Source organism: Mus pahari, chromosome 21 (genome assembly GCF_900095145.1).
Source record: "Mus pahari chromosome 21, PAHARI_EIJ_v1.1, whole genome shotgun sequence".
Classification (NCBI taxonomy): domain Eukaryota; kingdom Metazoa; phylum Chordata; class Mammalia; order Rodentia; family Muridae; genus Mus; species Mus pahari.
Genome location: NC_034610.1, coordinates 24,027,550 through 24,042,899, shown reverse-complemented (window position 1 = coordinate 24,042,899; position 15,350 = coordinate 24,027,550). Strand labels below are relative to the sequence as shown.

The 15,350-nt window shown below is 43.4% G+C and overlaps 1 protein-coding gene and 1 pseudogene across 1 annotated transcript; one reads left to right on the top strand and one right to left on the bottom strand.

Moving 5' to 3' along the window:
• Positions 1-1,330: 1,330 nt before the first annotated feature.
• Positions 1,331-11,404, bottom strand: Srsf3 (serine and arginine rich splicing factor 3). Its single transcript, XM_021221244.2, has 6 exons — positions 11,286-11,404; positions 7,439-7,646; positions 5,436-5,570; positions 3,253-3,291; positions 2,771-2,857; positions 1,331-2,666 (listed from the first exon to the last, which is right to left on the bottom strand). Exons 2-6 carry the CDS (start codon positions 7,642-7,644, stop codon positions 2,639-2,641), a joined length of 495 nt encoding a protein of 164 aa, XP_021076903.1. The 5' UTR covers positions 7,645-7,646; positions 11,286-11,404; the 3' UTR covers positions 1,331-2,638.
• A 2,002-nt stretch (positions 11,405-13,406) lies between these two features.
• Positions 13,407-13,802, top strand: LOC110338389 (annotated as a pseudogene).
• Positions 13,803-15,350: the final 1,548 nt, after the last annotated feature.

Sequence of the window (15,350 nt, the reverse complement as noted above, 5' to 3'; positions counted from 1 at the left end):
GGGGGTCAAAAACAAATGACCCCTAGATAAACAAATTGCAGAAGCAGGGACGGATGGGCCTTTGCCAAGACAGTGTAACACCTAGGACCCACACCGTAGGCAGGGGTAGGAGTCCCGTCCCCTGAATCATAAAATCTAGTACCTATAGCTTTATGAAAGGCCTAACTTTACTCTGAAAATAAAACACTGGGGTACAGGTAATAAACCTGAACACTAGGCATTTGTTTTTTTGAGACAGGGTTTCTCTGTGTAGCCCTGGCTGTCCTGGAACTCACTCTGTAGACCAGGCTGGCCTCAAACTCAGAAATATGCCTGCCTCTGCCGGGATTAAAGGCGTGTGTCACCATGCCCGGCTAACACTAGGCATTTGTAAGCCAAAGGAGATGCCACATGTGCAACACTGCACTAGACTATCACCCGTAGTTATAGTAGGAATGTAAAACTTCAATTTATTACCAGATTGTTTAGATAAAAATATACTCCAACCCAACTTTAAGTCAGTGTCTTTTAATAATGATCTTTTATGTCCTCCCACCCCAAAGAAAACCAGAAGGCAACAGTCTGGCAATACAAAAATATACACTGGAATAGATTATTTATCTGATACCTAAATCTCATCTGGATTCAGAAAAGCAAAGCACAGTTAAGACAAGGCACTAAGCCAGTGGCTAACTATGGCTGTTTATTACCTATATTCTCCTCACTGACAACAGGTCTAGAATCTGGGCTACTCACAGTATCTTTAGACTTCTATCTCCAACATGGTTTCTAATCAAGCAGTAAGATGCCAAAGTGAGGCAGAAATCTAAAGAAAAATGCTAAGATGTCTCATTCAGGTTCACGCCTGCTTCAGTGCCTGAGTCCAATACAGGGTAGAGATAGATGCCATTGTGATACTTAGGTACCTAGATGGTAAATGAAGGGAACCTACATTGTGCTTAAAGTATGTAATATCTGAGGTAACCCATAATGAAACGAGAATCCCAGTTCTCAAGTGCCTTTCTTAATCATCATTAAGTACTAATAATGACCTCTAGCAAACACCTGGAATCATCCTTTTAGCATTACACTCAGAGAATGATCAGGGTAGCTAATTTTAAAAGTATCTTCAAAGAAGATGAGTACTTCTCTCAAAGGCTCATGTTGGAACCTTCTGGACACAACTCTCTCCTTTCTTACTGAAATTTATTGTTTAAAGATAACAATTGGGGGGATTTATAAGCTTACAGATTTAACTTAGTGCAATGGCTCTTACATAGACCAAGTCAGTACAGCAGAATCCAAAAAACTATCTCAAAGAACACATTTAAGGAAACTTAAGCCACAAGACTGTTGCATTATGATTTAATCTAATTGCACACAAATACCTGAAACTACAACTCCTCCAGATTCTAAGAGAAAGGGTATGCATGCCTCCATTTCAACTGTGTATCATTACAATTAACCATATTGTGGATTTTACATGATTTGGAATCCCATGCAACACCTCAAGTTATAAAATAAAATTTAAAACTTCTTTGAATGTTTTCATGCTGAAGATCAAAGCCACTTTTTATGGGCAACTTAAAGAGTTACAATATACCTACCATATTGGTGCTTAAAATGTCACTAACTGCCATGATCCTCAACTGGCTTCAACACCTAAAAAATGGCTGCTCTCTTAAGTGACAAGCAAATGGGGGAAAAAAAATCCTTCACTAATGTAGTGTTTCTCAGTTGTGTTTCTTACAAAGAATGAACTGGGTAACCAACTACTTTCCCAGGGATAAGAACAATGGCAACAGTGGTTCGCTCGACTGACTACTACACAATTATGCTAGTACTTTATTAATTCAAAAGCACTTTACAAGAAAATATAAGTATGGCTTCCAATAGGAATGTTTTACCTGGACTTGATACCAAGCTCACAGATTTGAGTGTGCAAGGAAAAACAGGCTTTCAAGTTAACAACAATTTGTAACCAAAACTTTAATCCCAAGGATTCTCACAAACATATTACAAATGACAGCATGAAAAAAAATCTTGCACAGTAACTGAAAAGTTCAGCTCTACAATGTACCCTTAAACTGAAAGGACACTGGTATCTTAGTTTTACATTTCCAAATAAAGGCGTTACAATAGCTCTGCATCCCGGTATAGAAACCAGGGAGGAACCGCTTTGCAAACCTTCAGAGTGTGGTTCCTACCCTCTATCTGTTGGCTTGTGCTCACAGCAGCTCTTAAACACTGCTTTATCATCCCACCCACAGTGCCAGTGTCTCAGCTACTAGAGGACTACAGCTTCATTCAATTTCCGCCAGTTGCTTTATATCATTAGTACGTCACACTTAAAACTAGGCAGGATCTAGGTTTATTTCAGTCTATGAAAAACTAAAATTCAAAGAAAATTCAATCTTGCTTAAGGGGACATTGTAAAGTAACAATTCTTGCTATCACATGCCTCATATGGTCCATCTGAAACCATAGAGAATTACATTGTTTTGTGTGTCACTGTTCCAAGAGACAAAACAAATTTGAACAGCTAAAACATCTTAAAAATGCACCAAGCTTATGAAGTCTCAAACAAAACTTTAATTTCCTGTACATACTCCTGTCAGATGAAGTTATTTCCTGTACACCACTTTTGCAAACTGGTCTTCTATTTCCTTTCATTTGACCTAGATCGGCTAAAAAACAAAACAAAAAAAAAAAAAAATTAAACATTATCTTAGTACATAGCACAAAAGACTTTATATATATCTTCAGTAGTTTAGTCACTCATCTTACTTACCTACGAGACCTAGAGAAGGATCGAGACGGCTTGTGATTTCTCTCACGAGACAGAGACCTTTCTCTTCTCCTATCTCTAGAAAGTGACCTGAAACAGAAAGCACATTCCCTTAGTAGAAAATCACCTTGAGGGCTAGATGGCTCAGCAGTTAAGAGCACTGACAGCTCTTCCAGAGGTCCTGACTTCATTTCCCAGCAACCACATGGTGGCTCACAACCGTCTGTAATGAGATCAGATACCATCTTCTGGTGTGTCTGAAGACAGCTACAGTGTAGTCATATAAATAAATCTTTAAATTAAAAAAAAAAGTTCACCTTGAAGAAAGACTAGCTCACTCTAACTTAATGCTGACTGTGTGACTATGCTACCCATGTCACTATAATTATTAACCAGAGTTATCTAAATCTCATTAACAAGTACGGGAAACAGCCTAAAGGTGTCAGAAGCTGCCATCTCTAAGTACAGGGCACCAAAACATTTACCTGCTCCGGCTTCGGGAAAAGCTTCTCCTTCTTGGGGATCTAGAAGCAGAAACAGTAAAATTAGGCTAATTGTCAATTATTGTATGTGGCGTGAGGCATTTCCCAACTTTTCAATTTCACTGTTGGGCCCAGTGAATGTGCCGGAGAACTGGCACTCATCGTCCAAAATAAAAAAAGAAAAGAAAAAAAAAAGGCACAGAAGGATTAAGGAACAAAAAGCTCAAGTGAAAAGCAGGTATTCCAACCATGGATTCATTTTAACAAAGAATGCTTCACAGCAGATCTGTCCAATGCAAAACTTCATGTCAAACTAACTCCACTACCCCAAACACCACACCAAAATGTAGTCCCAAGTAGTTCCAAAAACAGTACCATAAACCAGTATTTGGAACCCATGCAAACCTTTAAGTCTCTAACAAGACTTAAGTACCAGGTGGATAGTGTAATTTTGTGAAAACGCGGTAGGTGTAAACATTGATGCCATTTAGTGCTACATTAGAACTGCATTTGTGATGTCACATTTAAGAGTGTGTTTAGGCTTATCAAAATTACTGTAGCTTGGCCCACACTTCACCCCCAATTTTTTTTAAAATTTGAAAACTGTTAGTAAAACCATTTAAAGGTGATAGGATTCAACAAAATTTTGCTAGGAAGAAAAGCTAAAATCTGTTAGAGATATTAAAATTTTAGTTTGGCATCTCACACATGCACATAAGTTCACTTGAAGGTCTAGTCACATTATGAGTTCCCTATCACCCTTAAAAGTTGTTTCAAGCAATATATTGTACGTTACCATTCAATTATGCACAGCCAGCCTTTGATCCAGAAAAAAGAATTACTTTAAGCCGCTTACTCCTTATTTTTAACCAGCAGTAAACTGTATAAGCAGGAAAAACTTACTAGTTTTGGGTTTCAACAAGCTAGAAATGGTGAGGTGAGGCTGCCGGACTGACGGCCAGGAAGAATTTGCTGAAAAGGTTTTGCCAGATGTTGCGTTGGATTTAGTTGGTTGGCGAAGGGGGTGTTGTGGATTTTTCCTGCTTTTTTGTTAGCCGAAGGCTGCTGCTGTAGTTGTTGTGAAGACATTTGGTAAATAAACAGCTGAGCTGATTGGCCAGGAATGTGTGGGCGGTCGAGGTGGCTGCTGCCGATTTGGTTAAGGTTGGAGAGAAGGCTGAGAGAAAACAGCATGCTCGGGAACCAAAGGGCGGTGCAACCTGACGACTGGCCAGCCTGGGTCATGTGAAACGACACCAGCCAAGCTGAATGGGGCGCGCTGGTCACATGACGCTGAAAGGGCTAGTTGACTGGCTAATGCAGATTCAGAGGGTGGTGAGAAGAGACATGATGGTGACTCTGTAACGGGGTTCATTTTTATTAATAGATGGACCAAAAAGCACAAAAAAAAATGAAAAACAAGCCATCAGTACAACCATCTATTAGCTAACAAATACTCTTTATTATGATGGGCAACAGTGTGTTGTTTTTCAAAATAGCAAAAGGGGCAAGATTTTGAACTCCTATCTCCGAGGACTTCACTCACCTGTAAGAGGTAAATTCAGTCCTATAGAAACTATTTTAGAGGCTTGATTTGAGGAGATGAGGAGTTTGTATCCAGGCAGTACTGCCTGGTCCAAGAATGATGCCATTTCAATCATAAAAAAACTGAATTCTCTCCTATGTGGGATTCAAGAACGGATGACTGGGAATACTTTTAAGCCCCCTTTATTGGTCAGTGATTTAAGTTTGTTTCAGAAAGACTTCTACTTTACCAGTTGTAACATTAAAACAGCTGCCTGTTTTGATAACTTACAATTGTGCTAGTAGAAAACACATTTGTGAAGAGCTAGTTGAATGCAATGTTGATCATTATGGAGTCAAGAAATGGAAAAAGGCCTAAATTGAAGTAAAAGGGAAGACTTGGAAAGATGCAACTAGAAGATGAACTAGAAGACAGATCCAAGATAGAAGTTACTAACTACCAACATGAATAATACACCTACAGACAAAAGCCAACACTCAGCACAACTCGCATACCCCAAACTACACCCAGCAAATGTTTTGTAGAGACCTCCGATGTCCACAGTAAATTAACCCACCAACAACCTTAGGAAGAAATACCTGCTCCTACTAGCTACTCCATTACACCAATGCCTTTCTCTAAAAGGTGTTCTCTCAAGTACCTGCGCCGAGGTGGAGGACTCCTCCTGCGGTAATCATCTCGAGGACGACGACCCCAAGAGGGAGGTGGGCCACGATTCCGACTTCTCTTTTCACCATTCGACAGTTCCACTCTTACTCGGCAGCCACACAGTGTTCTAAAGAGAAGGGACATGGATCACAAAATTGTTGATGGCAGTAAGCTTGTACTGATCTCTCCCTATTTCACCCAAAGTCAGATGGAGTCTAACGGTTTTTTTGTCTTTTCGAGACAGGGTTTCTCTGTGTAGCCCTGGCTGTCCTGGAACTCACTCTGTAGACCAGGATGGCCTCAAACTCAGAAATCCACCTGCCTCTATCTCCCAAGTGCTGGGTTTAAGGCGTGCGCCACCACGTCCGGTGCGTCCAAGTTTTGCCAGTCTCCAGAGTTGCCAGGCGGTGGTGGCGCACGGTTAAAAAGCACTGGCTGCTCGGGAGGCAGAGGCAGGCGGATTTCTGAGTTCAAGCCCAGCCCGGTCTACAAAGTGAGTTCTAGGACAGCCAGGGCTATACAGAGAAACCCTGTCTCGAAAAACAAAAAAAACAAAAAAAAAAAAAAAAAAAAAAAAGCACTGACTGTTCTTATAAACAATCCAGTACCCACATGATGGCTCACAACCACCCGTAATTCTAGTTCCAGGGACTCGAACACCTTCTAGCCTGTGACTAGCAGTACATATAGTACAGATATACAGGCAAAACACACATAGAAACACATTTTTGTTGTTTTTCCAAATGGGTTCTGTGTAGCCCTGACTGTCTTGCAACTCATTCTATAGAGTAGGCTAGCACTGAACTCAAAAGAGATCTACCTGCCTCTGCTTCCCAAGTGCTGAGATTATAAAGGTGTATGCTGCCAGCTAAGTTTTTTAGTTAAGCTAAGACCGTATCTCAAAAACAGAATACCCCCCCACACACACACAACAATTTTTATGGGGCCAGAGTGTTGTCTGCCTCTTCCAGTGTGTTTGCAGACAAATGCATAGATAAATCTTAAGAAACAAAATGCTATTTTATGTGTAGACATTGGGGGGGTTCAAGACAGGTTTCTCTGTGTAGCCCTGGCTGTCCTGGAACTCACTCTGTAGTCCAGGCTAGCCTCGAAAACAGAAATCTGCCTGCCTCTGCCTGAAATGTTTTTTGCTCACATCTAAAGGACATGCACTACATGTGTCTGGGGAGACCAGAAGACATCAGACACCTTGGAATTGGTGTTATAAATTGTTATGAACCACTACTCTGGTGCTGGGAGCTAAGACCAGGTCCTCTGCTGTAACTACTGAGGCATCTTGATTACTGAGCTCAATGTTAACTGTTAGTAGCTATAATTCAAATGTTTTTCATGTATTTCTACTGTGTATGACTTGTTCCCTTTAATTTTTCATTTTAAGGATTTTTTTAAAGATTTATTTATTATATGTAAGTACACTGTAGCTGATTTCAGACATTCCAGAAGAGGGCATCAGATCTTGTTATGGATGGTTATGAGCCACCATGTGGTTGCTGGGATTTGAACTCTGGACCTTTGGAAGAGCAGTCGGGTGCTCTTACCCACTGAGTCATCTCACCAGCCCTCATTTTAAGGATTTTAAGCTTAGTACTTTGGCTTCCTTATATTATCCCCCTTCCAACACAAGAAATTCCACCTGGTATTCCAGGTGTATGGTTGACTGTCCTTTCTTCATCTGTCCAGAGCCACAGCAATGAGTTAAGCTGGCACATTTGGGTCATTGATGAGATAGACCCCAGCAAACTTTCACTATTTTAACGTGGAGGGACAAGTTCAGAGCCACTGTCAGTCTTTTTTCACTTAAGGTACTGTGGCCTATCAAGATTATTCTTGGCCTTTAACTTGCTATTTAAGCTGGGCACCCTGAACTTGTCTCTAACTCCATGTGCTTGGACTTGAAGTCCACTGTAGATTAAAACACCAAAAAGCCTATGTCCTAGAAATTTTAAACCAGGTTAACTATCTATCCGTCATTACCTTCCATCTAGCTCCCGGACAGCATCAGCAGCATCTCGGGGATCCTCAAATTCGACGAAAGCAAAGCCAGGAGGGTTTCGAGCAACCCACACACTTCGGAGTGGTCCATAATAGCCAAAAGCCCGTTCTAATTCAGTCTTGTTTCCATTATTTCCAAGATTACCAACATAAACTTTACAATCCAAGGGACAGGAATCACGATGCATTTCTGTAATAAAAAAAAACAAACACAACATTTAATTATTCAATCAATCTACAGTTAAGGAAAAGTTAAAAAACAGGCTTGGAAATATAATGGTTTATCTAGAATGCACTGATGTTATGGATTCTAGCCTAGCACATTTAGTCTCTATTTAAAAAAATAAATAATAAATAAAAAGGCCAGAAGAAAAAAACAAAAAAACTAAGACTACTCAATGTTTTCTGTCACTCATCCTATTCTTTTCCCTCATAATCAATCCTCAGGAAACCAACAAATTTTTAAAGAGCCAACAGGCATGCAAACTGATTTTGAGGTTGGCCTACATAAGCCTCAGGCCAGGATATGTGTAGTAACATGTCTTTAATATCAGCACTCATACAGTTCTGAGTTTGTGGGTCTGGTCTACAGAAGGAGTGCCAGGCCAGCCAGGGTTACAGAGAAACTTGTCTCAAAATAAGGCAGGTGGACCTGAGTCAGATCTCAGCCAACTCTCATTTTCTAGGCCAGCAAGGGCTAAGGGCTACATAGCCAGACCTTTAAAAACAAACAAACAAAACTGCCCTGGAACTGTGTAAAAGGCAGAAGGATCAATTATCACTTTTTTTCTTTTAGAAGACAGGGTCTCAAGTATCCCAGGCTAACCTTGAGTATCTGCAAGGCTCCACCAACCCTGTATCTGAGGCTTGACTGTTTAACTTCAAATTAAATTTAACCACCAAACAGAATGCTGAGTGGTGGCCTACATCTGTACTTTTAGTTCTCACAATTCACAGGTGGAGGCCAGAGTTGAAGACTAGCTTCTGCTACTGAGGCATGAAACTATTTTAAAACATCAATAATTACCCACCCCCCCAATTCGACACAGGATTTGTCTCTCCCCTCTATGGCAGGGCAACCGTTTTGGCCATTTTACATTGATTGTCTCTTCCCATTGCCACACAATAGTTGGCTCCGAGGAATTTCAGCAGGAAGTAGTAAGATGAAGTATGCCTTCCTTCATTAAGTTTGAATAAATGACCACATTTGGACCAAACAAGCAATATATATAAATGCCTCCATGTGTAAAACCTAGCTCAACTAAGATGCAAAACCTTACATTCCAAGTTTCCTTAGGAGGGATGTAGAAGGATAAAGGCATAGGGAACCATGTCCACCTGAATTCAGCTACAGGACACATTGTAAAAAACTACAAATTATCTTCTGACCTTCGTTGTGGTGCACATACCATCCCACAAACACAAAATATAAACTAAGGCTTCCTTCCTTGGACAGGAACTGTAATTCTCGTCTTAAAAAGTAGAATAATTAAGCCGGGCTTGGTGGCACATGCCTTTAATCCCAGCACTTGGGAGGCAGAGGCAGGTGGATTTGAGTTCGAGGCCAGCCTGGTCTACAGAGTGAGTTCCAGGACAGCCAGGGCTATACAGAGAAACCCTGTCTCGGAAAAAAACAAAATACAAAAAAAAAAAAAAAAAAAAGGTAATTAATTAAGATCACAAGTTTGAGGCCAAGCAGGGTTACAGTAAGTACTGTCACCATCAAATACTTCCAAGATATACTGCCACAAAAATTTCCTTTACTGCCTTAACACTAATACCACCTTTTTCTAAAGACTTACTTCTTTATAAGCAGTCAAAATTCTCCAAGCAGCCAAACCATGTGTGTTCTAAGAAAAGTATCTCACTGTGGATAGGCCAGGCTAGTCTTGTACTCAAGAAAGAGGTTCTCGGGCTGGTGAGATGGCTCAGTGGGTAAGAGCACCTGACTGTTCTTCCGAAGGTCCGGAGTTCAAATCCCAGCAACCACATGGTGGCTTACAACCATCCATAACAAGATCTGATGCCCTCTTCTGGAGTATCTGAAGACAGCTACAGTGTACTTACATATAATAAATAAATAAATCTTTTAAAAAAAAAAAGAAAAGAAAAGAAAAAAGAAAGAGGTTCTCAGCCGGGCGTGGTGGCGCACGCCTTTAATTCCAGCACTCGGGAGGCACAGGCAGGCGGATTTCTGAGGCCAGCCTGGTCTACAGAGTGAGCTCCAGGACAGCCAGGGCTATACAGAGAAACCCTGTCTCGAGAAAAGAAAAAAAAAAGAGGTTCTCTGGCTCTCAAGGACTAAAACAATTGTGCTTCACCACACCTGGCTCCATGTGCTTTTTAAGCATATGTTCAAATCTCAATGTGGTTCAGTGGTGGGGAGCTTGTCTAGTATGCAACTAAAACTTAACCCCAGGAACTACAGACACAATGGAAATCGTGTCAAAGCCTCACTACAGCACTGCTTCCAATAGTGAGCTGTGCCAATCTGAATGACTACCAGGAGATGGAGAGCAAAAATGTGCCACAGTATTCAGGAATATACTGCCAACTACTAAGTGAGTCTTGAAAATATTCTAAAACCAGAAAAGGCCATTACAATTCCCTACATATGAAATGCTTAAAATGGAAAATCCAGACACTTAAAGGAAATCCCAAGGAGAAGCAGGGAATTCTGAGAAGGCCGGGACTACAGAAAAAGAAATGCAGGAACTGAAGCATAACTTATCCTGTCTCAAAAAATAAGTGTATCAGGATGGTGGTGTGTGCACACACCTTTGACCCCAGCACTCGGGAGAAAAGAGGGAAATGGAGACCAGATCTAAAAAAGTTGAGTTCCAGGACAGCCTGGTTTACAGCAAGAACTGTCTCAGGAACAAACAAAAATAAATATCTTGGAACCACACAAAGGTTCCACAACAAAACTATCATAGCATGCCTGTGGCTCAATAGGCCAGAGGAATGACAGTTATGAAGTTCGACTGGTAATAACCCTGGGGACATACACTCAGTAAGTCTTCAACTTCACACTTCCGAAGTGAAAAACCTACTTAATAACCATTTCAAGTGTCTTCCCTACTATACACCGTGATGTTCAAGCCGACTAATAATATCAAACTAAAAAAATTTAATCCTATTTTGCCTTGACCCCACCCTGTGCCCAAGACTCAATTGAGCGACCAAGCCATTCCGCGAAAATTAAAAAAAGAGAGAAATGAAACTCATCCATCCCCGATTTTCACACCTATTAAAAGCAAACAGGTTTATACAGAAAAACCCTGTTTCGAAAACCAAAAAAAAAAAAAAAAAAAAAGCAAACAGGTCAAAGAAAAACCCAACTCAACGGGAACTAAGATTTTGCATTAATACACACAGCCTGAGTACAAAAGGTTTTTAAAGCAAACACTAGGTCAGCATAAAAAAATAGATGAGACTGTAGGGGCTCAGTAAATACTGAAAGACCTGCCTTAAAAAAATATATATACAAAATTCCCAAGAAAACCAGGTGCAAGGAAGAAAAAGGCGCCATCAAACTAAAGGCCGCGACGCGGAGAATTCATCTAGAGATCTCCCCGCCACCCCGGCCACACCCCAGCCCGGAGCAATCCCTCGCCGAGGCTTCCTCCAACGGACAAAAGATTAAGTCCCGGATTTACAGGCTTGGAAGCATCTTCGGCTTTGCCCGGGGCCCCAGCCGCCGCCCGGGACCGAACGTCACAAAATGGCGGCGGCGCCCCTTTGTCTCAATCTGGCGCCGCCATTGCGCCCGGCCCCACCTCGAGTCCGCGACACCCCACCTCCCTCCCTCCGTTCGCCGGTCCCTTACCGAGATCCTGGGTTCAAAAAGGCCCAAGCTCAAGTCCTAACGCTCCGACAGGCCCACCCGCTCCCCTCTGGCTCTGCTCCTACAGATGCGCTCGGTCCCGCGGCGTCCACGAAATGGCGGACCACCGCCGTCCCCTCGCCCTATTTATAGCGCCCCGCTCTGCCACGTGACCTGGCCAGCTCACCCAATCCGGGGCGGCGCAGGCTGTGACGTGAGCGCTACAAACGCTGCGAGAAACCGCGGTTACTGGGAGCGCGCGCCGGCCGTTCCGTCAGGTGGGCGGGGTGCGCGCGGTGGCGCGAGCTCGTCGCCGCGTGCCCGCTGGGCCCGGCGAGGCGGCGCTCGGCCCGGCCATCCCCACGAGCCGCGCGGACGCCCCCTCTCCTGCACTTCCGCCTAGGCTGCAGCTGGATACAGCTGTCCGGACTCCGCCGCCATTGCTCCCGGGCGATGGCGGCTGCAGCCGCAGGCTCGGGTCAGAGTGAAACGTGCACGCTCGCCTCCTCGTCGTGGGGCATCCATCGCAGACTAAGGAGCCTTAGAGTCGCCCTCATGGTCACCGAGCTTGGGCGACTTAACTGGTACCCCACGGTGGGTGTCTCCGCCCCGATGCGGGGTCGAGCCTGCAAAGTTTGCTCAACTCTCGTTTTCCCGCCTCTCGCCCAAACCGCGCGCGCGGCAAATGCGACTTGGTGAGGCCTTATGAAAAAAACTAAACAAAACAAGACAAACGGTCGCCGGGCTCGCTTTCACGCTCTGCGCACGCAGCTCCGCCATGCAGATGCTAAGAGGGCACCTGCAGCCTTTGTAAGGGCTTTGCGCTGGCTGCCAGGCCTGTGGGTCTCCCTGGGCCTCTAAGCGCAGACCCCAGGATGGCCGAATACCCTCTTGACCAGCCACATCGTTTGCCTCCAGCTCCCAGACTTATCCTCGGCCTGGCTCCCCTCAGGCTAGTCTGATTTATTGGGGAGATTTAGTTGTTTCTGCTACCAAGAATGGTCAAAATATTAACCAGTTTTTCAGACACAACTCTAATGCTTTAGTTCCCCTGAGGGTAAGGGGGGAGGGGTTCTATTGCATAAGGAGGGAGTTGTGGTGCAGGCTACAGTTGTTAAACCTGTTTGTGTTGTGGCCTTCAGAAGATTCTAGCAAAACTTCATTTCCTTCTAGATTTTTTTTTTTCTTTCTGGGTTAGACATGCCTAGTATAGTAGTAATGGGGCTTATTCGAACGTCCTTTTGTTTTTTCTCCTCCCTGCCTCATAATCTCAGCTCTTGGCCCAAGGGAACAGGAGTCAATCGTTATAGTCATATATTTAGTGAGTTCTAGTCCAGAAGGAACTTCATGAGATCCTGTCTGAAAAACAACAAAAAAGCTGATGTATCTAAATGACTTGTGATATTCTCTGTTCGAAATGTTTTGGTTTATAAACCAAGTAATGATTACCTTTAATCCCAGCACTCGGGAGGCAGAAAGCAGGTGGATCTCTGTGAGTTCGAGGCCAACCTGGTCTACATAGTTCCAGGACAGCCAGAGCTACATAGAGAGACCCTGTTTCAAAAAAAAAAAAAAGTAAAAAGTAAAATTTCTGGGGCTGGAGAGATGGCTCAGCGGTTAAGAGCACTGACTGCTTTTCTGAAGGTTCTGAGTTCAAATCCCAGCAACCACATGGAGGCTCACAACCATCTGTAATGAGATCTGATGCCCTCTTCTGAAGACAGCGACAGTGTACTTAGATATAATAATAAATATAATATAAATAAATCTTTAAAAAATTAAAATTTCTATTGTGTAGATCTGTGTATGGGGATAGAGGAAGGACAAGTTTGTTCTCCCATCTTCATTTGGGTTCTGGGGATTAAACAAGAGCATCAGATCTTCAAAGCAACCTTTTGATGTTGTTTTGATTTTGATGGGTGGTGATCAAATGTTGGTCCTCCTTGCTTGCAAAACTACCATTGAAGCTGCAATCCCAGGCTCAACACTCAGTACAAGCTTGCATATTTTGTATATGAGACAGGGTTTCTCTGGCTGTCCTGGAACTCAGTCCGTAGGTCAGGCTAGCCTCGAACTCAGAGAGCTGATTGTTTCTCCCTCGAAAGTGTTGGGATTGACCGAGACCCGCCAACATGGGCCACGTCTGCACCAAGACCGTGAAGAAGGCGGCCCGGGTCATCATCGAGAAGTACTACACGCGCCTGGGTAATGACTTCCACACCAACAAGCGCGTGTGCGAGGAGATCGCCATCATCCCCAGCAAGAAGCTCCGGAACAAGATAGCCGGCTATGTCACGCACCTGATTCAGAGAGGTTCTGTGAGAGGTATCGCTATCAAGTTGCAGAAGGAAGAGAAAGAATAATTACGTTCCTGAGGTCTCAGCCCTAGATCAGATCATTGAGGTGGATCCCTACACCAAGGAGATGCTGAAGCTTCTGGACTTTGGCCGTCTCTCTAACCTTCAGGTCACTCAGCCTACGGTTGGCATGAATTTCAAAATACCACGCGGAGCTGTATAATCTGTTATGCCATATTTTCAATAAACCTGAAAACAAAAAAAAAAAGAAAGAAAGAAAGAAAGAAAGAAAGAAAGAAAGAAAGAAAGAAAGAAAGAAAGAAAGAAAGTGTTGGGATTAAAGGTGTGTGCCACAATGCCTCTCAAGCACAGGTGTGTGTGTCTGTGTGCATCTGTGTGTGTGTCTGTGTCTGTGTGTGTGAATCAGAGTCTCCCTTGAAGCCCACCCTGACCTGGCACTCTCTATGTACCAAGGGAGTCAAATGATGTTTTGACATTGTCCTGTGACTTATCTACAAACGTGTTGCATTCATAGCTGTCCTTGGACAGGAGCAGGCTTTGGGTTGCAGGATGTACACCTTTGAGGGCAATCTAGGAGTTGGAAGTGAAACTGAGCTTCCTCAGCTTCCCCACTTGGTGATTGACAGGAGTCTACATGCTAAGCTCCACCTCCACTACCAAACAAACAAGTAGCAAGGGGCTTGACACTTTTTTTTTTTTTTTTTTGGAGGCAGGGTTTCTCTGTGTAGCCCTGGCTATCCTGGAACTTACTCTGTAGACCAGGCTGGGTTTGAACTCAGAGATCCACCTGCGTCTCCCCACCAAGTGCTGGATTAAAGGAGTGTGTCATCACACACACAGCAAGATTTAATATTTTAAATATTATGATTAACTTCAAGTTTCTGTGAAGTATGTATACCAGGAGGTTTAACCATAGAAGAGATTATTTGCAAAAGTCTAGAATTGAGTTAAGGGAACTAAGGACCAGCAGGAACACTTCTGGGCTCCAATGACGCCAAGGTGGCATCAGAGTCACCCAAACAAACCAGGGGGGCACAGGGAGACTGGTGATCTAGGTCGTTTTTTGTTTTTTAAAAAAGATGTATTTATTTAATGTATGTGGGTACACTGTAGCTGTCCAGACACACCAGATGAGGGCGTCAGATCCCATTACAGATGGTTGTGAGCCACCATGTGGTTGCTGGGAATTGAACTGAGGACTACTTGAAGAGCACTGAGTGCTCTTACCCACTGAGCCATCTCTCCAGCCCTTGGTCTAGGTACTTGAGGAACAAAGGAACTGTATTACACTCTAGCACACAAGGAAGGCCAAGGGCTTCTCCCAACCCCCCCCCACCATAACCCCATCCCCCACCAATCTGTGCCCAGCCCTGCCTAGTCCCATCTCCTTATGGTGACTTCTTTCCCACTACACCAGAAAAGAGTGAGGGCCTGAGAGCCCTCAGGTGATGCAGTCAGGCCTCAGGCTAGCCACCCAGGACACAGGCAGAGTAAGCTAAGGAACTGATCTAGGCTGCACTGTCTTAGTCAATAAACAGTAAGTACCTATAGCTATTAGGTCTCAGTGAGTTGTTCTGTAAATGTAAAGTAAACAAACAAACAAAAGAGAAAATATTGGAATTTTTTGTTTGTTTGTTTTGTTTTGTTTTTCGAGACAGGGTTTCTCTGTGTAGCCCTGGCTGCCCTGGAACTCACTCTGTAGACCAGGCTGGCCTCGAACTCAGANATCNGCCTGCCTCTGCCTCCCNAG